General features: G+C 42.8%; 1 protein-coding gene across 1 annotated transcript; it reads left to right on the forward strand.

Moving 5' to 3' along the window:
- Positions 1-1,601: 1,601 nt before the first annotated feature.
- LOC106564668 (jupiter microtubule associated homolog 1) lies at positions 1,602-11,989 on the forward strand. Its single transcript, XM_014130880.3, has 5 exons — positions 1,602-2,379; positions 3,867-4,009; positions 9,917-10,017; positions 10,201-10,228; positions 10,531-11,989. The coding sequence occupies exons 1-5, from the start codon at positions 2,324-2,326 to the stop codon at positions 10,671-10,673; spliced, it is 471 nt and encodes a 156-aa protein (XP_013986355.1). The 5' UTR covers positions 1,602-2,323; the 3' UTR covers positions 10,674-11,989.
- Positions 11,990-26,112: the final 14,123 nt, after the last annotated feature.

The raw sequence follows: 26,112 nt of genomic DNA on the forward strand, positions 1-26,112 counted from the left end.
CTCTTGATGATGGGCAGTAAAGAAATTTTGTTAGGAAAAGTGCTATTTTATTGATATGCCTGTGTCAATCTCACACAGACTGTAAAAGGTAGTTAGGGCCCTGTGTTTTGGTTCATCATGTCACCTGACCTGGATTTTAACTTGGATTTGAAGCCTTTTCCAAAAATTAAAGCAATTGTCTTGAGGATGGTGCTGGACCATCAGACATAAAAAGAAAAGGGGAAGTTTGATGAATAAGCGTTAAATAAAGGTTCAAATCCAAGTTGCGACATAATGATGATTATCAACCATCTGTTTACACAGGAAGCCCAATTCTGATAAATATTTTTTGCTAATTGGTCTTTTGACCAATCAGATCAGTTCTGAAAAAGATCTGATATGATTGGTCAAAAACCAATTAGTGGAATATATACTGCTCAAAAAAATAAAGGGAACACTTAAACAACACATCCTAGATCTGAATGAAAGAAATAATCTTATTAAATACTTTTTTTCTTTACATAGTTGAATGTGCTGACAACAAAATCACACAAAAATAATCAATGGAAATCCAATTTATCAACCCATGGAGGTCTGGAGGTGGCGGATGGTCTCCTGAGGGATCTCCTCCCAGACCTGGACTAAAGCATCAGCCAACTCCTGGACAGTCTGTGGTGCAACGTGGCGTTGGTGGATGGAGCGAGACATGATGTCCCAGATGTGCTCAATTGGATTCAGGTCTGGGGAACGGGCGGGCCAGTCCATAGCATCAATGCCTTCCTCTTGCAGGAACTGCTGACACACTCCAGCCACATGAGGTCTAGCATTGTCTTGCATTAGGAGGAACCCAGGGCCAACCGCACCAGCATATGGTCTCACAAGGGGTCTGAGGATCTCATCTCGGTACCTAATAGCAGTCAGGCTACCTCTGGCGAGCACATGGAGGGCTGTGCGGCCCCCCCAAAGAAATGCCACCCCACACCATGACTGACCCACCGCCAAACCGGTCATGCTGGAGGATGTTGCAGGCAGCAGAACGTTCTCCACGGCGTCTCCAGACTCTGTCACGTCTGTCACGTGCTCAGTGTGAACTTGCTTTCATCTGTGAAGAGCACAGGGCGCCAGTGGCGAATTTGCCAATCTTGGTGTTCTCTAGCAAATGCCAAACGTCCTGCACGGTGTTGGGCTGTAAGCACAACCCCCACCTGTGGACGTCGGGCCCTCATACCACCCTCATGGAGTCTGTTTCTGACCGTTTGAGCAGACACATGCACATTTGTGGCCTGCTGGAGGTCATTTTGCAGGGCTCTGGCAGTGCTTCTCCTGCTCCTCCTTGCTCAAAGGTGAAGGTAGCGGTCCTGCTGCTGGGTTGTTGGCCTCCTCCACGTCTCCTGATGTACTGGCCTGTCTCCTGGTAGCGCCTCCATGCTCTGGACACTACACTGACAGACACAGCAAACCTTCTTGCCACAGCTCGCATTGATGTGCCATCCTGGATGAGCTGCACTACCTGAGCCACTTGTGTGGGTTGTAGACTCCGTCTCATGCTACCACTAGAGTGAAAGCACCGCCAGCATTCAAAAGTGACCAAAACATCAGCCAGGAAGCATAGGAACTGAGAAGTGGTCTGTGGTTACCACCTGCGAAACCACTCCTTTACTGGGGGTGTCTTGCTAATTGCCTATAATTTCCACCTGTTGTCTATTCCATTTGCACAACAGCATGTGAAATTTGTCAATCAGTGTTGCTTCCTAAGTGGACAGTTTGATTTCACAGAAGTGTGATTGACTTGGAGTTACATTGTGTTGTTAAGTGTTCCCTTTATTTTTTTGAGCAGTGTAGATTAGAATTGGGCTGCCTGTGTAAATGCATTCTAGGTGACCTCTCTGAATCATATAGTCAGATGTTTCATTATTGTTCTCTATTGCATCAACTGATTGATTCTGTATGGGGGGGTAAAAACACAAGTATTTGTCAGGAAAGGATTTATCTCAAAATGTTTGAGTGTACAGAAAGGAGGGTTATAAAATCTCTAGATTCAGACATGGATTATTTTTTGTTGTTGCTAAGGACGGTTTGCTTTTCCTTGAGCGCGCATCTCGTACACCGATTCTCCAATCAAATGCATGATTTATGAGTCAGGAACCAATCAGAAGAACGAATCGTCCTTTTGTGGGTGGCAATTCAACCATGGAAACGCCCTCTTCACGTTTTCTTTTGAAAGGCCGATTGATCATTTTGCTTGTACCGGGTGGAGTAAAACGAGTCTGAGGTGGTGAAATATTGGTCTAAAATCGTCGTGTTATTTGCAATAGCTTATTAACTCATACCAGCCTCTCACAAAATGACGACGACAACTATATATTCAGGCATGGAAGCCGGAGCAAAAAGCAGCTCCAGGTAAGCATCATGACATGTCAAGAGCCTTGCATTTTCAGCCAAATGTCAAATGATGCAGCCCTCTTCTAGACAGCTAAGTTAGCTAGCTAACCTTTAACTAGCTAGTGAACTATAGCTAGCTGTCAAACAATATACAGTCTTTTCTTAACCTGTTAGTATTAATGGCTTTTTAAATAATTTGTGAGAGGATGTATTTCACGTTAAATGCAACTGTGGCCACAACCACCGTTGACATTTGCCTCTTTGTATGTGGAACAGGCTAACTAACGTTAGCTTGCTAGCATTTAGCTAGTGAATGTAGCTAGCTAACGACGTGCTCGTAGGTGTGTAAAAGCAAGCTAATGCTAATGGTTCTCACTGATTGCTTGCCTTAAAAGGAATCAACATTCGCTTGTTCTTTTATCAATGCAGGGTGCATGACACTAGAGCCAGACTGCTAGCATGAAACTTGTCGTTGGCTAGCAAATCAATAAGAGTTCATTTTATGGTTGGGTGGGGCCCCCTGTGGAAGGTGATATTTTTTTATATTTTTTTTTCATCCGACTAACGTTACTAGTATCCACTTTGCCAACCACGACCATGCAGCCCTCTTCCATAACCAGATTTGCTCAAATTAAATATTCACTAACCATCTATTCGGCTAACTAGTTACTGACTTGCAAAACTATGCTAGTCAGACTTCAATTATTTGACATCTGGTTGGTTTAGCCGGGTTGATTAAGGTTGATATCAGGCCGAAGCAGCTGCCCCACATACAGAGACAACTGGCTACAATGACATCTGGATATTTTATGACCCGCTGGTTGTAGTGTGCCTCTGGGGCAAGTGGGATGAGGAACCAAAAATGTCTGTTATCGTGAAAATCGATCAAGTGAGCTTGCACCTGGTTTACATTTATGCAAGCACAAGGCATGTAAATCAAAAAAATATTTTTAATTGTTCATCTTAGCAGAAGGTTTTGTTTTTTTTAATCATTATCTCAAAATGCAGAGAAGCTTCCATTTCAAAGATTCTTTCATGCTTTAAAAATCCTCACATTTGGTCTCCATGGTTTTGTCACACCCATTTTTCATCCTCTTCTAAGTCCTCGGCTTAAAGGTGGGTTCACTCACTGCAGGAAGAGATAGTGGAGCCAGCAGGAGCCCATCTCTAACAAGAATTCAAAGCATTTTGTGTGTCAGCATAGATTAGCTCTAGTCAATGTGTCAGCTAACCAGACCACCATAATGACAGTACTCAGGAAGGCTTTAATGTGGTGTTGTGCACCAGACACTGACTTCCTCCCAAAATAGCCTGGGGATGATGCCCTTTGTCCTGTACAAAATTTCAGACAGATGTGTGTATTTATTTTGTTTATTTTTCTTCTTCAGTAGGAACTCTTACTTAGGGGATACAAATCCTAGTTTAAGGCTATACCAGTAAGAAGTGTACAAGTTAGGCTAGTTATTTATTTTACTCAATACTTTTCTCATTGCTTTGTCCCTTAGGGTCCTGCGCCCCCCTGGAGGAGCCTCCAACATCTCTTTTGGCAATGATGAGGAAAAGCCCCCCAGTCGCAAAAACAAGATGGCCTCCAACATCTTCGCTGAACCAGATGACCCACACGCTCATCGGAGGAACAACCCACCTGGTAACCCATCACCCTACCACAGCCTCTTGTATAATACTTATACTGTGCCTCTAGCTGTATGTAGGCTATGTAATTTATCAAAACTCCTCAGTGCGGGTCCTTAGTCTTTAAATCTTCAATTCATTTATCTCAGTTTCTTAAATTCAAAGGTCTTAAATGCAACTGAGATGACTAAAGTGTTTCCGTTATAGTGCCGTTGCGTAATTGTTGCAGTTATTACTATTTTAACATCAAATCATACTGTAGGCGCATTTTTAAAATGTTAAAGCTATCCAACCACGTGTGCGAGTCGGGCCGTTGCCAGAGGAGAGAGCAAGATTTACTATACGTTTTTTTGTTTGTTGGTATTTTATTAGGATCCCCATTGGCTGTTGCAAAATCAGCAGCTACTCATCCTGGGTCCACATGAAATATGACATAATACAGAACATTAATAGACAAGAACAGCTCATGGACAGAACTTCATCAATATTTTTAAAAAGGCACGCATAGCGTTCATATCAATACATACTATCTAGGTAAAATATGGGAGAGGCGATGTGCCATGAGGCGTTGCTTTATGTTTTTTTGAAACCAGGTTTGCTGTACATTTGAGCAATGTGAGATGGAACAGTTCCAATCAAAAAAATTGCTCTATATAATACTGAATGCTTTCTTGCATTTTGAGCCTGCAATCGAACCCACAAATGCTGATGCTCCAGATACTCAACTAGTCTAAAGGTCAGTTTTATTGCTTCTTTAGTCAGAACAACAGTTTTCAGCTGTGCTAACATAATTGCAAAAGGGTTTTCTAATGATCAATTAGCCTTTTAAAATTATAAACTTGGATTAGCTAACAACGTGCCATTGGATCACAGGAGTGATGGTTGCTGATAATGGGCCTCTGTAGATATTCCATTAAAAATATTTTTAAACCCCGTTTCCAGCAACAATATTCATTTACAACATTAACAATGTATTTCTGATCAATTCAATGTTATTTTAAATGGACAAAAAAATTACTGATTTATTTTTTAATTTGCTTTTCTTTCAGAAACAAGGACATTTCTAAGTGACCCCAAACTTTTGAGCAAAGTGTACTTTTATTTAAAACAATTATCCCCCCCATCAGGTTATGGTCAATCATATCAAAGGCTGCACTGCAATCTAACAGTACCTCCCACAGTCTTATCCATTTCTTTCAAACAATTATCACTCATTTGTGTCAGTCCCGTACATGTTGAGTGCCCTTCTCATAAGCATGCTGAAAGCCCTTTACAATTTGATAGACAACCCTAGTTAGAGCTGGGCAGGTAAACCAACACCGACATTGCCCTTTTCTTACTGAAGTAAATTTGCATTCATGGAGATTAGACTACACAACATTATAGATAGATAGATGTGTAGTCTAATCTCCAAGAATGCTAATTATATACATGCATACATGCACACACAAACATTTTTGGGGGGGATTCTAAAACCAGTATTTGTTCTAAAAACAGTGATGCGCATTAACCTTCTTCCTGCAATGAAAGTACACTACATGACCAAAAGTATGTGGACACCTGCTCGTTGAACAGCTTTTTCCTATGTCATTGGCATTAATGTGGAGTTGGTCCCCCCCCTTTTGCTGGGAAGGCTTTCCACTAGATGTTGGGACATTGCTTCAGGGACTTGCTTCCATTCAGCCAAAAGCATTAGTGAGGTCGGCTCACAGTCAGCATTCCAATTCATCCTAAAGATGTTTGATGGGGTTGGGGTCAGGGCTCTGTGCAGGCCAGTCAAGTTCTTCCACACCGATCTCGTTCTGTATGGACCTTGCTTTGTGCATGGGCGCATTGTCATGCTGGAACAGGGAAAGACCTTCCGCAAACTGTGGCCACAAAGTTGGAAGCACAGAATCTTCTAGAATGTCATTGTATGCTGTAGCAGTAAGATTTCTCTTCACTGGAACTAAGGGGCCTAGCCCGAACCATGAAAAACAGCCCCACACCATTATTCCTTCTCCACCAAACTTTACAGTTGGCACTATGCATTCGGGCAGGTAGCGTTCTCCTGGCATCTGCCAAACCCAGATTCGTCTGGGTTTGGTGAAGCTTAGGAAAAAGCTATTTGACGAGCAGGTGTCCACATACTTTTGGTCATGTAGTGTACTTTTATTGCAGGAAGAAGGTTAAGCTTGATTTATCACTCCAGAGAACGTGTTTCCACTGCTCCAGAGTCCGATGGCGGCGAGCTTTACACCACTCCAGCAGACGCTTGGTATTGCACATGGTGATCTTTGACTTGTGTGCGGCTGCTTGGCCATGGGAACCCATTTCACGAAGCCCCCAAGGAACAGTTCTTGTGCTGACGTTGCTTCCAGAGGCAGTTTGGAACACTAGTGAAGCAACTGAGGACAGATTTGTATGCCCTTCAGAAGTCTGGATCTGTGAGCTTGTGTGGCCTACCACTTTGCGGCTGAGCCGCTGTTGCTCCTAGACGTTTCCACTTCACAATAACAGCACTTACAGTTGACCAGGGTGAAATTTGATGAACTGACTTGTTGGAAAGGTGCCACGTAATTCACTGAGCTCTTCTGTAAGGCCATTCTACTGCCAATATTTTTCGGTGGTGGCGCGTGTGTGTGTGTGTGTGTGTGTGTGTGTGTGTGTGTGTCTTTTATATACATACACACGTCCCCAACCGGTGTGGCTGAAATAGCTGAGTCATGAGGATGGTAACATTATTAATAAAATATAAATATTCTGCATTTTACTTGTTTAGCTCACATAATACAATTTAAAAGTATGTATTAAGTTGTCTAATAATAAATGTGGCAGAAAGGAATGTAGACAATAATGTAAAAAATTAGCACAGGCCAATAGTATGGGAGAAGAAAAAATATACCAGTCCCTGTAAATACATTTGACTTGTCATGCTTATCAGTCTAGGTTCATTTGCATAATTTAGTGGAATTAAATTGGCGGATGCGTTTTCGTTATGTGTCTTTATCACACGCACAAAGCATGCAGATTCTTTGAGCGGAGAATCTGTCAGGCAGCGCGAAAGCTGCTGCTACAGCATTTAAAATAAAAAAATATATATAAAAAATTGAATGCGAAGGCAACAGAAGGCAGGCTTCAGTGTGTCACACCACTTTGCAATGAGCTGGAGGCAGTATGCATTTTGAAAACTTAATTGTTGCAAACCTGAACAGTTTTTTACTACGCGTCTTGCCTTGTTCCAAAGTAGCCTTGCCAAAATCAGACCATATCTTTGGAGGCAATTATTTTGTCAACTTTCTTTCATTGTCCTCTAGCCAAAGGCACAATCCTAGTCATATTACCAACCAATGCTAGTTGCATATTAGATATACCCCATTTCAAAATTTTGAACAGATATTTTCATCTGTCGCATGAAACTGCTAGTTTTTGACAACTGTGTTTCATTTTGGAACGAACTTTCGCATTTCGTTTTAATTTTTTAATGTAGTCTAGGCCTACTGGTTGCCTGACTTTCTGTCTGGATGACCAAACCGGCTCCGCACGTGCATGTTGATTTGTCTATCCCTACCAAATGCGTTCATGACACCCAGGTTAAAATACCAAAACCAAGTATATTGATTTTGGGACAGGTTGAAAAGCAAATTTAAACATTTAGCTAGCTGTTGCTCAGGGATGCAAACTAGTCACCTTTCGGCAAAAAAAAAAAAGTATTGTTTTTGGGCCCTCACTAGTTTGCTTCCCTGGACTTTCTTGCTAATTTGTCCTGGGGGATGAACATGGGTTATTTTACCTGAAATGCATATGTTTTGATTGAAAAAAAAAAATAATAATCTTTATAGAATTTTGACTGTGGTTGGCAACCAACTTTAAGGTGCATTACCATCACCGACTGGAGTGTGGACCACCATCTTTCAATGACCCATGTGGGTAAATGCTCGTAATAACCAATGAGTAGATGGGAGAGGCGGGACATGCAGCGCGTCTACGGCTAAAATAGAACCAAGTTCTATATTAGCACCTGGCTATGCTGGAGTCTGATGCGCTTGAGCAGTTTGGATGAAATGATTGAAATACATGTACATTTTATATTGCAACGCTCACAGATTAAACGTGTGCTGTCTGGTCCTCATGTTAGCCACCTGTTGCACCCTCTACAACCACTGTGATTATTATTTGACCCTGCTGGTCATCTATGCATGTTTGAACATCTTGCCCATGCACTGTTATAATCTCCACCCGGCACAGCCAGAAGAGGACTGGCCACCCCTCAGAGCCTGGTTCCTCTCTAGGTTTCTTCCTCGGTTCCTGCCTTCTTGGGAGGTTTTCCTAGCCACTGTGCTTCTGCATTGCTTGCTGTTGGGCTTTAGGCTGAGTTTCTGTATAGCACTTTGTGACATCTGCTGATGTAAAAAGGGCTTTATCAATACATTTGATGGATATGACTGACTTGATCATTGCCCTTGCTAGTTTGATTTGTATTAACATTCCCAGTATTAGTTACATTGTCCAAAATATTGAGTCACTGAAACAAGGAAGGTACCAGGCCAGCTGGTATTTACAACCTGATGGCAATTTGTTGGACTACCAAGAAATCTATTGGTGAATTATATTAACCATGCATTCAACTGCATCCATCTATTGTCAACAATGCCTCACTTTGCGTCATGGATTTTTTTGGGGGGTAAAATATAACCTATTTTTAATACCTCAGGTTAGTTTTGTAGCATGAACTGGGTATTTGATATTTTTTACTTAAATTATGGTTGTCTGTTTCACACTTGCAAATTAGTTAACACTGTCAGTTCCACTTTAAGAGCCAGCCCTAAATATACTACTTTTTGCCAACGGGCTCATTTCTGGAGTGGAATATCAGCAGGTCTCTGCAGACCTCACAATTGATATTAAATTTCATTCCAAGTGGCATTTTAAAAAGGTCTTAAATTCAACTTCATCGAACCTGGAGATAATATATGTGTGATGCAAGTTGCAACTTCCTCCACAAGAGGGCAGATCGTGTTCATGTATGATGCGGTGATTCATGTTTGCTTCACAGATATTAGAAGAAAAGCTGTCACCATGTGTAGGAAATGGCCAATTTAACTCCTCCAATCCGTAGTCATTATATTAGCTCTTCCACTATTGATCTTCCTTCCTACACTGAATCCCAGCAGGGCTGAGTCTGAGCCATGCTGGAATATTCACGAGGATCTCTGCATTGCCTGCAGTGAATGCTCCCGTGTCAGGTCACAATCAACAGCCTGGTCAACACTATGCGACTGTCGTGCTGCATGAGGCAAATGGTGGTCGCACCAGATACTGACTGTTTTTCTGATCCACGCCCCAAACCTTTTTTAAAAACAAAGATATCTGTGACCAACACTCCTCTCTGTATTCCCAGTCATGTGAAATCCATAGATTAAGGCCTAATGAATTTATTTCAATTGATGGATTTCCTTAGAGTTCATAACTCGGTAAAATATTTTTGAAGTTTTATATTTTTGTTCAGTATATGATAAATCCAATGTACTTGAGTAGGGGAGTTCTGCATGCTGTCTGAAAGGTCAGGTGGGGAGACTGAGTGGTTTTTGGCTTGTCCCCAGGCAGGGTGTTGAATTGGAGTGTTCCTTGTCTTTGGTTGTGAAATCTCTCTTCCTCAACTTTTGTTTCGAGGTCGTAACTTGCAACCCCTTGTGATTTAGCAATAATTAAAATCATGAGCGGTAGGGTCAATCCATGAAATGGCCAAGCTAAGCAGTTTTAGTTTTTCTACTTGATTAGATGAGGTGTTTGGCTGCTTAAAACTCTATCAAGCATCTAAAACGTTATCACTTCTGGTATGAGATGTTCATAAATTAGAATGTAAGCCCTCTCTCACTTGATGATTAGCCAGACAATTCCCAGGGAATGAGAATCAAACCGTGTCAATTCTGTGTGTCTACAGGTGGGAAGCCCACCGGAGTACTGTGTGGCGAGCCCTCAGCCCCACTGAGGAGATGTGCTGCCCAGTCTTCCTCCAACAACCACGAGGACTCCAACGCTGGGGTGAGATGACTCAATGCTGTGTTTGTGTGTGGGGGTGGTGAATCTGGAATTTCTCATGTTGACATTTCCTCAAAGTTAACAATGGGCATTCCTTGTTGATGATTTTCACTTTCATGTATTTGGCTTACTCCTTTCTGTTGCGTTTTCTAATCACTTACCCCTTTTCCCTTCATCTCCTCTTAGAATGGAGACAATGACATGGGAAATGCTGGTGAGGATAATTTTAATGATTCTTGCTAACTTCCGCTGTTAAACAAGTTGTCCATATTAAGACTACATATTAATGTCTGTAAACTTCTAAGAAGGTTCATTTTATTCACAATAATGCTTGTTAAATTATAGGGAAAAACATTATTTTTAGTATGGTATGTAGTGTTGCAATGTTGAACATTTATAGTGTTTGTGTATATTGATTTTTGTTATTAACAGATGTTTAAAAGCTTCAAGTGGCAGTATTACATTATAAATGCTTGAGTCGCAAGCATGTTATCCTGTCTCCTTTCCCATGTTAAGATAATGCTGTTGAGGTCGTTCCTGCCCCAGAGCAGAGGAACGAGGTGCCCCAGCCCGCCGCAGAGGCCTCCCAGCCCGCCGCAGGGATGACGTCAGGCCGCAGGAACCCCCCAGGGGGCAAGTCCAGCCTCATCCTGGGTTGAGGACCTTCTCTCTCTCTTTCTCAGAACTCCGCTGTCCTTTTCTCGTTTTTAAAAGAAGAATCTCCACCTGTTCATCTGTGAGTCCAGGAATTTCGTCCCGTCCTCTTCTCCTACCTCCCTGAGTCCATTGTTTTGATACCCCCTCTTTTTTAATTTTTGTACGTTTCTTTTGACAGACGCACTTTATGTACCTGATCCAAGCCCCTGGCATCTGTAGTGCTGTAGTCACAGGCCTGCTGGCTAAAGGGCATGAGGTTTAAGTTGTCCCTCACTCCATCCGGTGTCAATGGCAAAGTTCTGATGCGTGATCGATGAGGTTTAAAAAAAATAATAATAATAATTTTTAAAAAAATGGATTCATATGAAGTTGTTGCTTTTGCACCGTGTTCATTGTCTGGTAAAAACTGCATGCACGCCTGGTTTGTTCCAAGTCTGACTCAACCAAAACATTTTGGTGAAGCCTTTGTTTAAAAAAATTAATAAAATATATATTAAAAAAGGAAAAAAAATAAAATAAAAAAAACGTTTTACTGTGAACGTTTCATTTTAATTGAAGGTTATGCTGGACTAAATTGTGAGTCATATTAATTAATTGTTGGGGTACATGATCTAGTGTTGCATGAAGTTTGGGACTTGAACATTTCTATGGAAACTAAAATCCACACGGGATGCAAACAGTTCACTCAAACCCTGGCGTCATTATTAAGACTAAATTCAGTGAATATGTCCAGAAAATGGGCATTCTTAATGTCATGAAATGGAGAACAAGATATAATTTTTGTATCTGTAGTCGTTACAAGTCAGTTAGAACTTCAGTGCCAGTTTTGAGTGATTTTTTATTTTAAACTTTCTCAACAGCTAAAGTATGCCTGTTTGTGTGTGGTACTCCATCTGATAGAATGACAAGTGACCTTATGACAGCTCTGCCTACTTCTCATTTTATGTAATTTTTTTTTAAATTCTCGATGTTGGACAAAATTTGGTACGTTAAGCAAATTGTCCAGAGTTCTTGTTCAAACTTCTGTCACGGTTTCTCTTACAGGTCTGATGCCTATTCTACTGTCTGCCTTGTACAGGAAAACCTGTGGTTCTATGTATTTACACACACACACAGGTCAATTTTGTTCAAATGTAATTTGAATGAAATTGCACACATGGCTTTAGTGAATTCATGTTGAAGTGCTGTTCTGAAGCTGTTGAACGGTCAGATGGGCTACATGACCGTTTACTTGTTCATCCAAATTCATGCAGGTTTGTTTATCACTGTAAAAGTCGCAACGAATATTGGCACAAATTAAAAGTCACTTTTGACCATACATGGCTGTCTTTTTATTTCTGAAGGCAATGGAGCAGTTGGCTGTGTTTTTCAGTGACCTAAATACATTTATAAACTGGGTGGTTCGAGCCCTGACTACTGATTGGCTGACAGCTGTGGTATATCAGCATACCACGGATATAACAATAATACATGTAATTAGAGCAGTAAAAAAAATACAATTGTAACCAATTATACAGTAATAGCCATAAGGCACTTTGAGGTTTGGTACAGTGCCTTTGGAAAGTATTCAGACCCTTTGACTTTTTCCAAAATTGTTTGTTACAGCCTTATTCTCGAAGGGATAAATGGTGCATCTTGTTTCCATAGAAACATCAAGGATGATCAATAATTTGATTGGAGTTCACCTGTGGTAAATTCTATTAATTGGACATGAGTTGGAAAGGCACACACCCGTCTACATAAGGTCCCACAGTTGACAGTGCATGTCAGAGCAAAAACTAAGCCATTAGGTCGACGGAGTTGTTCGTAGAGCTCCGAGACAGGATTGTGTCGAGGAAGGGTACCAAATTTCTGCAGCATAGAATGTCCCCAAGAACACAGTGGCCTCCATTTCTTAAATGGAAGTTTGGAACCACCAAGAATCTTTCTAGAGCTGGCCAAACGGCAATCGGGGGGAGAAGGGCCTTGGTCAGGGAGGGGACCAAGAACCGGATGGTCACTCTGACAGCGCTCTAGCCTTCCTCTGTGGAGATAGTTAACCTTCCAGAAGGACAACTTCCCCATCTCTGCAGCACTCCACCCATCAGGCCTTTATGGTAGAGTGGCCAGTAAAAGACATGACAGCCTGCTTGGAGTTGTGCCAAAAGGCACCTAAAGACTCTCAGACCATGAGAAACAAAAATCTCCGTTCTGATGAAACCAAGATTCATCTCTTTGGCCTGAACGCCAAGCTTCACGTCTGGAGGAAACCTGGCACCATCCCTACGGTGAAGCATAGTGGTGGCAGCATGCTGTGGGGGTGTTTTTCAGCGACAGGAACTAGGATACTAGTCAGGATCGAGCAAAGTACAGAAAGATCATTGATGAAAACCTGCTCAGGGAGAAACTCCCCAAATACAGGTGTGCCAAGCTTGTAGCATCATACCCCAGAAGACTCGTAACTGTAATCGCTGTCAAAGGTGCTTCAACAAAATACTGAGTAAAGGGTCTGAATAATTATATAAATGTGATATTTATTTTTTATAAATTAGATAAAATGTCAGTGTTTTTGTCATGGGGCATAATTGTGTGTAGATTTATGAGGGGGGGAAAAAACTATTTAATCAAGGCTGTAACCTAACAAAATGTGGAAAAAGTCAAGGGGTCTGAATGCTTCCCGAAGGCACTATATGGCCGATATTCCACGGCTAAGGGCTGTATCCAGGCACTCCGCGGTGCGTCGTGCTTAAGAACAGCCCTTAGCCGTGGTATATCGGCCAAATACCACACTGAGCGTTGGGCCAGTAACCGAAAGGTTGCTAGATCGAATCTCCAAGCTGACAAGGTAAAAATCTGTCGTTCTGCCCCTGAACAAGGCAGTTAACCCACTGTTCCTAGGCTGTCATTGTAAATAAGAATTTGTTCATAACTGACTTGCCTAGTTAAATAAAGGTAAAATAAAAAATATGTATTGCTTAATTACGTTGTCTTTGATACTACTGTATGGACTGCAAAATGACAAGTGAAAGTGGTGGCATTTCGTTGCAACATTCCTTTTCAATCATGGTCGGACTGCTTCACGTTTTTTGAATAGCCTACCACCCGTTTGTTCCGTCCTCTTCCTCCCTCTCCGACTCCATTGTTTTGATACCCATTTCAGTTGAAGGCACTCAGTTGTACAACTGATTAGGTATCTCCCTTTCCTTTCCCCTTTTTCTCCCCCATTTTTGTTGTTATTTACAGAAGCACTTTGTGTCTGATCAAGCCCCTGGCATCTAGTGCTGTGGTCACAGTCCTGCTGGCCAAAGGGCATGTGTAGGCTGGGGAACCTAAAATGTCTTCTGGTGACAGTCGATTAAGTGAGCCTGCACCTGGTTTACATTTATGCAATCACAAAGTGGGTAAAAAAAAATCATTTTCATTCTTAATCTTGGAGGGTAATCTCTAAGAGCAGAGAAGCTTCGAGTTCAAAGATTATTTCGTGCTATAAAAATCCTCATGCTTGGTCTCCATGGTAACCATCAGATTTTTCCTTTAAAGGTGGTTTCACTCACTGTCGGAAGAGCTAGTGTAGTCTTGCGCAACAGACACTGACTTCCTCCCCAAATAGCCTGGGGATGAGGTTGCCCTCAATGGAAATGAGTAGCTTCATCAGATTAGATTGATTTGCCTGGCGACCAAAACTCCTTGCTTCGGCCAAACGCTTCACCACGTCCACGGAAGTTACTTTCTTCTCCGCAATGAGTTTGCGGTTGAGTACCTCCCCAACGATTTCTAGAACACAAACACATTCTAACCGTTCTGATTGGTCCCAGAAACCGGTAGGTTGGGCCAGAGCCAGAAATTCATCATTGGCTTTGATAATCTGATTGGTTAGAGATGATCCAATCGTTGATGACTTGTACAATAACCCTTATTTTGACCTCACCACAAACAACTTCAACGATGGCAGTCTCAGAATAGGGGGTGGAGATGGGGGACCAGTAGAGAGATTGCGTCCCTCAAGCAGGCAAGAAAGTGGAAAAGTGGAATATTTTCAAAAAGAGTATGGCATTGTTGCCACCCGTAGCATTGAATGCAAGGGAAGCCAGCGAGCATATGGCCTCCCTTTATTGTTTTTAAAAATAATAATAATAGCCAATCAGTGTTGAGCTAAACTGAGTGAGCTCAGCTGTGAATTGTCCTGGCGCACCTAAAAAAGTGTCATTTGGCTTCACACCAATCACATCACATCAAAAGCAGAACGTCATTTACAGAAAACAAATGAATTTCTGCATCTAGTTGTCCTAGCAAAATAGTAAAGAACTCCTCTCACCTGGTTGTCTAAGTGTTAATTAAAAGGACAAAAACATGACCTGCAGACACTAGGCCCTCCATGGAATGAGTTTGACACCCCTGCTCTACAAATCGGGTGAGTAGATACGTTTTTTTCTACTTGCACGCATTCACACACACACACCACACACACACACACACACCACACACACACACACACACACACACACACACACATTATATTGAAATGTTGAAGTTGAAATGGTACTGGAATAGTGGAGGCAGTCCCTGTTTTCGTTTTGATTTGCAGTAACTCTCCGTGGTTCTAAATCAATGGTAGTTTAGTAGTTGGAAAATGTTAGCATGGTCAAGCAAGTTAATGTTTCTAAGTCAGGGGTGTCAAACTAAATCCATGGAGGGCCTAGTGTCTGCAGGTTTTTCTTTTTTTCTTTCAGTTAAGACCTAGACAACCAGGTGAGGGGAGTTCTTTACTAATTAGTGACCTTAATTCATCAAGTACAAGGGAGGTGCGAAAACCCGTAGACACCCGGCCCTCCTAACTGCTTGTTACATGCAAAATGCATTGTGGACTTCACCGGACAGGTCTTTGCTCTCAGATTTTGTGACGAAACAAAGGTGTGGTTGAATTTATTCTGCCACTGTCTCTTCTTATTGTCTCGGCCTTAGGCCTATATATCATGGTGTCAAGGCATATGAACTAACAGGTTATAGAGCAAACAACACAATTATCACAACACATAGGTTGTAATATGGCATTTTTTTCCCTGGCTTGTCTTCCCCGGTGATTTTACCCATGCACCACTACTGAGGCCATGTGTACCGGGTGAAGTGGGAGGACCATAGACCACAGCCACATCCTTGTGGGATCAGAGCTGTTCTTCCATCCCTATGATCAGTTAGTAATGAGTCCCCCCGGCCTGTAAATGTTTGAAGACTTCTAATTGCTCCAGTAAGTTTTGATGAGCTAGTTGTGTGGGGGATAATAAGCTAGCAGAACTACCGGGTGCCGTGCCGCAACTGATGTCCTCAAAATATACTTTTTTGGGGAAGTGATTCCCTCAGACATCCACAATGCTGTGTTTTTTTTCTTCATTTGGGGTGCTTGTGCCTTAACGTTGTCTCTGTTTGCCAAATGTGGAATGAAAGCAGTCAAAGCACCCTGTACTAACCTAGTCGGTGCTTTGAGTCCTCAAAAACAGCTTTCAAGAGGATCTCATTGTGGTGGAGTCATTAAGTCAGTTCATTACATTATACTGACTGCTCTATAGACATCAATGGACAGCCCTTCTTTCGAGGACTCTTGATCTGAAACCTATTGACGCTGCTTGTCTCTTTGTTTCCGTTGATAGTGATATTGATTGCGTATGATAAGTAATACGATGATGTATGATACAATAAATCCAACTGACTTGTCTGATTAGCAGCTGTTGAGTAGGGGAGTTCTGCATGCTGTCTGAAAGGTCAGGTGGGGAGACTGAGTGGTTTTTGGCTTGTCCCCAGGCAGGATGTTGAATTTGAGTGTTTCCAATTCAACTCTCTATCTTCCTCCAAACTTTCCTTTCTAGGTCATAACTCGCAACCCCATGTGAGTGTCAATCCATGAAATGGCCAAGCTAAGCAGTTTTAGTTTCATTCTCCTTCATTAGATGCGGTATTCGGCTGTTTATAATGCTATCAAGCATCTTAAACATTATCACTTTTGACAATAGACGTCCGTAGATTAGAATGTAGCTCTATATCACTTGGTGATTAGCCAGACAATTCGCTGGCAATAAATGAGAATCAAACTGGTGGGAAGGCCACTGGAGTGCTGTGTGGAGAGCCCTTTGCCCCACTGAGGTGCTGCCCAGTCCTCCTCCAACAGCCACGAAGAATCCAATGCCAGGGGAAGATGTTGGCTTAAGACTGTTTGTGTGTGTGGGGGTGATAAATCTGGAATTTCCCATGTTGACATTTCCTCAAAGATTTTCTCTTTCACTTTGCTTTTATTTAGTTGGAATACTCCTTTCTGTTGTGTTTCCACTTACCCCTTTTCCCTTAATTTCTGTATCACATCCTGCCGTGATTCGGGAGTCCCATAGGGCGGCGCACAATTTGCCCAGTGTCGTCCGGATTTTGCAGGGATAGGCCGTCATTGTAAATAAGAATTTGTTCTAACTGACTTGGCTAGGTAAATAAAGGTTAAATAAAATTAAACAATCTCCTCTTGACATGGGCAATGCTGGTAAGGACAGTTTAATGTGTTTTTCTTGTGTTCTTGCTGATTAGTACTGTTCTCCTCTCATACAGGAGTATTAAAGGCCTAGTGCAGTCATTTTCTATGAAAAATATTTTGATTTATTTATCAGGGAGTGCTGCAGCACCACCCTTACTTCCCGCAGCTATGTTGAAATGTTGAATATTTATAGTGTATGTGTATATAGGCACAAATATCTTAATACATTTGCCAGACTATGTTACATCTTCATCCCATAATATTTAAGGCAGTGCGATCAGCTGCGTATCTTTAGACATGTAGCCAGTAGCCACCCAAACTAGCCTATCAAATTGCCAGGTATCCTATTATTGTTCTGGCAAAGATGCCTGTGAAGTACATTTCTAAACTATATTCGATATGGATAATATTAACGTAACTCTATTGTCAGGCTAAACTGGAGGAAATGAAAAGTTTTCAGGGCACTAATCTGGATATGCGCAACCACCTTTACGCGCCAATGCCATTCGTCAACCTCAACAATGAAGACTCAACTTTTTGGTATAGATGACAATTTAATGACAGCTTGCGGGCAGTGGGTTCAGAACAACACAAGTTTTTTTTAAACACTTTGGGAGGTAAATTTGACCAACACCGAAAAGGGCACTTTTGAGAGTGGAAAGGCAAATGGGGCTGAAACGGACATGTGCTCTGCATAAGTAGAGCCCGGTTGAATGCCAGATTGTACCATCTGATTGCATGCGTCGATATTTCTTCATCTGTGTCCCCCCACCCACCACCCGCCAAGCCCTCTTCTACGCTACTGCTACTCGCTGTTCATCATATATGCATAGTCACTTTAACCATATCTACATGTACATACTACCTCAGTGTCTGTATGTAGCCTCGCTACTGTTATTTTTCACTGTCCTTTTACTGGTGTTTATTATTTCTTTACTTACCTATTGTTTACCTAATACCTTTTTTGCACTATTGGTTAGAGCCTGTAAGTAAGCATTTCACTGTAAGGTCTACACCTGTTGTATTCGGCACACGTGACAAATAAACTTTGATTTGATTTGTTCAAATCAAATGTTATTGGTCACATACACATGATTAGCAAATGTTATTGCGGGTGTAGCGAAATACTTGTGCTTCTAGCTCCGACAGTGCAGTAATATCTAACAAATTACATAACATATACCCAATACACACAAATCTAAGTGTTACGCGGAGTGGAACAGGGGAACCCAAGAGCAGACTCAGACGAGGGGACGGGGATGAAGTAACCAAGGTATTTATTGGAACACAGGGGGAAGATGCAGTGCAGGCCAGGGGAAGCTCGGGTGGGTTGCAGGAAACCAGGTGCGGAGGCTGAGGCTGGAGCGAGAGGGGTTGGGACAGGGTAGGTGGTTCCGGAGGGGAATCCAAGGGAGTAGTAGAGTGGGGAATCCAGGACAGAGTAGCAGGATGACGAGACGTGGAACTGGACACAGGGACCAGAGTCAGAGCGGGCGGAACTGTAGCGGGGAGGAAAACAGCGTCAGGCAAGGAAAACAGCATAACATGCTCTAATCGTCACAAATGGCTAGAAGCGTAGACTGACTGAGCAGAGATTACAATCTGGAAGTGGTAGGACTTAGTATTTGTAGAGGTCTTGACTCACCTATTGCTGCTCTTTTGACCCTATGATCACTCGGCTACACAGCTGATGCCCCCTGGACTGTTTCAATAACACGGTACCTCATTTTGTTTACCTGTCAGCCCCAGCCTCGAACTCAGGCCTCGAACTCAGGTCCTGTATGTAGCCTTCCCTGTAGCTCAGTTGGTAGAGCATGGTGTTTGCAACGCCAGGGTTGTGGGTTCGATTCCCACGGGGGGCCATGTATGAAATGTATGCATTCACTACTGTAAGTCGCTCTGGATAAGAGCGTCTGCAAAATGACTTAAATGTAAAAAAAAAAAAAATGTAATACCTAACTGACCAGCTCTGCCCATTCATCGCTATTTACCTGTTGTTGTCTCAACAACTCAAGAGGGAGACACCAACACAGAGAATAGTGAGGTGCTGGACAGAGGAGACTCAATGCTGCAGGAATGTTTCGAGAATAGTGTTTAAAAAGATAGAAATCATTCACCCAGGATTCATCCATTAACATTGAGGAATATACACTGCTCAAAAAAATAAAGGGAACACTAAAATAACAAATCCTAGATCTGAATGAATGAAATAATCTTATTAAATACTTTTTTCTTTACATAGTTGAATGTGCTGACAACAAAATCACACAAAAATAATCAATGGAAATCCAATTTATCAACCCATGGAGGTCTGGATTTGGAGTCACACTCAAAATTAAAGTGGAAAACCACACTACAGGCTGATCCAACTTTGATGTAATGTCCTTAAAACAAGTCAAAATGAGGCTCAGTAGTGTGTGTGGCCTCCACATGCCTGTATGACCTCCCTACAACGCCTGGGCATGCTCCTGATGAGGTGGCGGATGGTCTCCTGAGGGATCTCCTCCCAGACCTGGACTAAAGCATCCGCCAACTCCTGGACAGTCTGTGGTGCAACGTGGCGTTGGTGGATGGAGCGAGACATGATGTCCCAGATGTGCTCAATTGGATTCAGGTCTGGGGAACGGGCGGGCCAGTCCATAGCATCAATGCCTTCCTCTTGCAGGAACTGCTGACACACTCCAGCCACATGAGGTCTAGCATTGTCTTGCATTAGGAGGAACCCAGGGCCAACCGCACCAGCATATGGTCTCACAAGGGGTCTGAGGATCTCATCTCGGTACCTAATAGCAGTCAGGCTACCTCTGGCGAGCACATGGAGGGCTGTGCGGCCCCCCAAAGAAATGCCACCCCACACCATGACTGACCCACCGCCAAACCGGTCATGCTGGAGGATGTTGCAGGCAGCAGAACGTTCTCCACGGCGTCTCCAGACTCTGTCACGTCTGTCACGTGCTCAGTGTGAACTTGCTTTCATCTGTGAAGAGCACAGGGCGCCAGTGGCGAATTTGCCAATCTTGGTGTTCTCTAGCAAATGCCAAACGTCCTGCACGGTGTTGGGCTGTAAGCACAACCCCCACCTGTGGACGTCGGGCCCTCATACCACCCTCATGGAGTCTGTTTCTGACCGTTTGAGCAGACACATGCACATTTGTGGCCTGCTGGAGGTCATTTTGCAGGGCTCTGGCAGTGCTTCTCCTGCTCCTCCTTGCACAAAGGTGAAGGTAGCGGTCCTGCTGCTGGGTTGTTGGCCTCCTCCACGTCTCCTGATGTACTGGCCTGTCTCCTGGTAGCGCCTCCATGCTCTGGACACTACACTGACAGACACAGCAAACCTTCTTGCCACAGCTCGCATTGATGTGCCATCCTGGATGAGCTGCACTACCTGAGCCACTTGTGTGGGTTGTAGACTCCGTCTCATGCTACCACTAGAGTGAAAGCACCGCCAGCATTCAAAAGTGACCAAAACATCAGCCAGGAAGCATAGGAACTGAGAAGTGGTCTGTGGTTACCACCTGCAGAACCACTCCTTTATTGGGGGTGTCTTGCTAATTGCCTATAATTTCCACCTGTTGTCTATTCCATTTGCACAACAGCATGTGAAATTTATTGTCAATCAGTGTTGCTTCCTAAGTGGACAGTTTGATTTCACAGAAGTGTGATTGACTTGGAGTTACATTGTGTTGTTTAAGTGTTCCCTTTATTTTTTTGAGCAGTATACATTGTCAGCAACACCAGTGATTGCTTTATACCTCTCTCTAATGTCAATATGTCTTGTCTACTGCTGTCTTGGCTAGTTCTTATTGTTTTATTTCACTGTAGTGCCATCAGTCCCGCTCAACATGCCTTAGATAGCTCTTTTGTCCCACCCCACACAGATGCGGAGACCTCACCTGGCTTAACTGGTGCCTCCAGAGACTAAATCTTTCTCATCGTCACTCAACGCCTAGGTGTACCTCCACTGTACTCACATCCTACCATATCATTGTCTGTACATTATGCCCTGAATCTATTCTACCACGCCCAGAAATCTGTCCCCAACGCACTAGACGACCAGTTCTTATAGCTTTTAGCCGAACCCCTATCCTACTCCTCCTCTGTTCCTCTGGTGATGTAGAGGTTAACCCAGGACCCCAGTTGCACTCCTATTCCCCAGGCGCTATCATTTGTTGATTTCTGTAACCGTAAAAGCATTGGTTTCATGCATGTTAACATCAGAAGCCTCCTCTCTAAGTTTGTTTTATTCACTGCTTTAGCACACTCCGCCAACCCTGATGTCTGAGCCATGTCTGAACCCTGGCTTAGGAAGGCCACCAAATATTCTGAAATTTCCATCCCCAACTACAACATTTTCCGCCAAGATAGAACTGCCAATGGGGGTGGAGTTGCAATCTACTGCAGAGATAGTCTGCAGAGTTCTGTCATGCTATCCAGGTCTGTGCCCAAACAGTTCGAGCTTCTACTTTTAAAAGTCCACCTTTCCAGAAATAAGTCTCTCACTTTTTCCGCTTGTTATAGACCCCCTCAGCCCCCAGCTGTGCCCTGGACACCATAGGTGAATTAATTGTCCCCCATTTATCTTCAGAGTTTGTACTGTTAGGTGACCTAAACTGGGATATGCTTAACACCCCGGCCGTCCTACAATCTAAGCTAGATGCCCTCAATCTCACACAAATCATCAAGGAACCTACCAGGTACAACCCTACATCTGTAAACACGGGCACCCTCATAGATATCATCCTGACCAACCTGCCCTCTAAATATACCTCTGCTGTTTCAACCAGGATCTCAGCGATCACTGCCTCATTGCCTGTGTCCGTAATGGGTCCGTGGTCAAATGACCACCCCTCATCACTGTCAAACTCTCCCTAAAACACTTCAGCGAGCAGGCCTTTCTAATCGACCTGGCCCGGGTATCCTGGAAGGATATTGACCTCATTCCGTCAGTGGACGATGCCTGGTTATTCTTTAAAAGTGCTTTCCTCACCATTTTAAATAAGCATGCCCCATTCAAAAAATGTAGAACTGAGAACAGATATAGCCCTTGGTTCACTCCAGACTTGATTGCCCTTGACCAGCACAAAAACACCCTGTGCCGTACTGCATTAGCATCGAATAGCCCCTGTGATATGCAACTTTTCAGGGAAGTTAGGGACCAATATACACAGGCAGTTAGGAAAGCAAAGGCTAGCTTTTTCAAACAGAAATTTGCATCCTGTAGCACAAACTCCAAAAAGTTCTGGGACACTGTAAAGTCCATGGAGAATAAGACCACCTCCTCCCAGCTGCCCACTGCACTGAGGCTAGGAAACACTGTCACCACTGATAAATCTACGATAATCGAGAATTTCAATAAGCATTTTTATTTGGCTGGCAATGCTTTTCACCTGGCTACCCCTACCCCGGTGAACAGCACTGCACCTCCCACAGCAACTTGCCCAAGCCTCCCCCATTTCTCCTTCCCCAAAATCCAGATAGCTGATGTACTGAAAGAGCTGCAAAATCTGGACCCCTACAAATCAGCTGGACTAGACAATCTGGAACCTCTCTTTCTAAAACTATCTGCCGAAATTGTTGCAACACCTATTACTAGCCTGTTCAACGTCTCTTTCGTATCGTCTGAGATCCCCAAAGATTGGAAAGCTGCCGCGGTCATCCCCCTCTTCAAAGGGGGAGACACTCTAGACCCAAACTGTTACTGACCTATATCTATCCTGCCCTGCCTTTCTAAAGTCTTTGAAAGCCAAGTTGACAAACAGATCACCGACCATTTCGAATCCCACCCTGAATAGATTCAGGGTTTCCGAGCGGGTCATGGGTGCACCTCAGCCACGCTTGAGGTCCTAAATGATATCATAACCACCATCGATAAAAGACAATACTGTGCAGACATCTTCATCGACCTGGACAAGGCTTTCGACTCTGTCAATCACCGCATTCTTATCGGCAGACATAACAGCCTTGGTTTCTCAAATGACTGCCTCGCCGGGTTCACCAACTACTTCTCAGATAGAGTTCAGTGTGTCAAATCGGAGGGCCTCTTGTCCGGACCACTGGCAGTCTCTATGGGGTGCCACAGGGTTCAATTATTTTCTCTGTGTACGTCAATCATGTCACCCTTGCTGCTGGTGATTCTCTGATCCACCTCTACGCAGACCACACCATTCTGTATACTTCTGGCCCTTCTTTGGACACTGTGTTAACAAACCTCCAGATGGGCTTCAATGCCATACAACACTCCTTCTGTGGCCTCCAACTGCTCTTAAATGCAAGTAAAACTAAATTCATGCTCTTCAACCGATTGCTGCCCGCACCCACCCGCCCGTCTAGCATCACTACTCTGGACGGTTCTGACTTAGAATATGTGGACAACTACAAATACCTAGGTGTCTGGTTAGACTGTAAACTCTCCTTCCAGACTCACATTAAGCATCTCCAATCCAAAATTACATCTAGAATCGTCTTCCTATTTCGCAGCAAAGCATCCTTCACTCATGCTGCCAAACATACCCTCGTAAAACTGACTATTCTTCCGATCCTTGACTTCGGCGATGCCATTTACAAAATAGCCTCCAACACTCTACTCAGCAAATTGGATGTAGTCTATCACAGTGCCATCCGTTTTGTCACCACAGCCCCATATACTACCCACCACTGCTACCTGTATGCTCTCGTTGGCTGGCCCTCGCTTCATATTTGTCGCCAAACCTACTGGCTCCAGGTCATCTATAAGTCTTCGCTAGGTAAATCTCCGCCTTATCTCAGCTCACTGGTCACCATAGCAGCACCCACCCGTAGCACGCGCTCCAGCAGGTATATTTCACTGGTCATCCCCAAAGCCAACTCCTCCTTTGGCCGCCTTTCCTTCCAGTTCTCTGCTGCCAATGACCGGAACGAATTGCAAAAAATCTCTGAAGCTGGAGTCTTATATCTCCCTCACTAACTTTAAGCATCAGCTGTCAGAGCAGTTTACCGATCATTGCACCTGTACACAGCCCATTCTGTAAATAGCCCACCCAACTACCTCATCCCCATATTGTCATAGATTTTTTTGCTCCTTTGCTCCCCAGTATCTCTACTTGCACATTCATCTTCTGCACATCTGTCACTCCAGTGTTTAATTGCTAAATTGTAATTATTTTTGCCACTATGGCCTATTTATTGCCTTACCTCCCTAATCTTACTACATTTGCACACGCTGTATATAGATTATTTGGCCAATAAGATGGCAGGCCTCATGGGGTTTTGGGTACCTAAGCTGCCATCATTGTCCTCGTTCTCTGTGGTCAGCTTGAACACAGTCCCCCTCAACTTGTCACAGTCACCGTAAAGCTCCTGAAATGAAAAAACAACACCAACAATAATATTATGTGATGACAACACATTTCATATATGCTTCCAAAGTGTATCGATGGCGTGACTAGGGGGTAGTCTAGTTTAATATTTCTATGTTGTGTTCTAGTTTATATTTTCTATGTTGGTGTTTTGTATGATTCCCAATTAGAGGCAGCTGGTAATCGTTGTCTCTAATTGCGGATCATATTTAAGTAGCTATTTTTCCCACCTGTGTTTGTGGGATATTGTTTTGTGTTTGTGCCTGTGCACCACGTAGTCACGTTTAGTTGTTCGTTTATTTAAATTTTTTTTGCTTGAAGTTTCACTTTGGAATAAAGATGTGGAACTCTACACACGCTGCGCCTTGGTCCCATTCTTACGACAACCATGACAGTATTAACAATGTGGTTACAATAATAGACAGATTTTTCATAGTTTTTCATGATTTTTCATAGTTAAGAATACTATAACAATATGGAAAAAAGAACCAATATCACTCCCTAAAAACACAACCTTATGGAACATAGCTTTTCAGAATTCACTGATAAATTGGTCAACATGGAAAACTAAAGGCATAAATGACTTGGTAACAGAAAATACATTTATTTCCATGACAGAATTAAAAAGTACATTTAGGCTGACCAATGTAGATAGTTTCAAATAGATGCAACTTAAAAAAAAGTTACATATCACGAAATTTCGATTTGAAATCTTTTTTTGACATCAGAGTAACCTTGAGGGAATCTTATTTGAGTCAGAAAAGGATGTTCATGTGATAGGGAAGATGTACAAAACCTTGCAGAGAGCATATCCAACTGACAATCTCAGAAAAAATATGAACTATTGGAACCAAGTCTTAAAAAGAACTGATGTTGGCACAAGATGGAGGGAAAGTTGGAGCATAACTAACGAAATTACAGTTAACTACAATGTACGCTTAATCCAGTATAAAGTAATGTATATAATTGATTATTCAAGAGACAAAATTCATAAATTATACAGCACAATGGCAGATTAATGTCTTAAGTGTAGAACTAATAAAGACTCAATAATCCATGCTTTCTGGGAATTATATAAAATCCAAATTATATGGGCGGAGCTAGAAAGTTGGCAATCAGAAGTATTACAATGTAAATTACTTTAAATCTGTCTGTCTGCATATTTTAAGTCATGGCTTATGCGGGTGTAGTGAGATATCCAATGGGTTGAATGATTCTCTTCTCATCACTCATCTTGAAAAAGTGCATACTTAAAAACGTGGAACTCAATGAATCCGCCACCATTGCCTTAGTTGTCATCTAATGATTTATTGTTTAAATAGCGTAAGCGACCGAGAAAGACACATTGGTACAATCTAAGACCAAGTGGCAAACAATAATGCAGGAACTAGGGATGGGGGTGTGAGCAGATGAGATGAACACAATGTTTTTGTGTGTCTGTAAGTTGTAGTTCGTATAAGTTTGTATTTGGAGTAAAGAAAAAAAGAAAATGAAAAAAACATTTTCTATTGTGCTGCGAGCGATAATAATAAGTCAGTCTCTAGTACTCTAGTCTGTTTCCCACAGTAGGGTCCAGTCACAGCAGCCAATCCCTGTGACAGATCCCAGGGCTTGAGA

This window comes from Salmo salar, chromosome 12, assembly GCF_965601325.2.
Source record: "Salmo salar chromosome 12, fSalSal1, whole genome shotgun sequence".
NCBI lineage: Eukaryota > Metazoa > Chordata > Actinopteri > Salmoniformes > Salmonidae > Salmo > Salmo salar.

What these genes read in the sequence shown, in the direction of transcription:
- LOC106564668 (XM_014130880.3), top strand. Translation starts at nt 2,324, where the DNA reads ATGACGACGACAACTATATATTCAGGCATGGAAGCCGGAGCAAAAAGC. An exon ending in ACGAGGACTCCAACGCTGGG is followed by an intron (nt 10,018 to 10,200) that starts GTGAGATGACTC and finishes ATCTCCTCTTAG; the next exon opens with AATGGAGACAATGACATGGG. An exon ending in CAATGACATGGGAAATGCTG is followed by an intron (nt 10,229 to 10,530) that starts GTGAGGATAATT and finishes TCCCATGTTAAG; the next exon opens with ATAATGCTGTTGAGGTCGTT.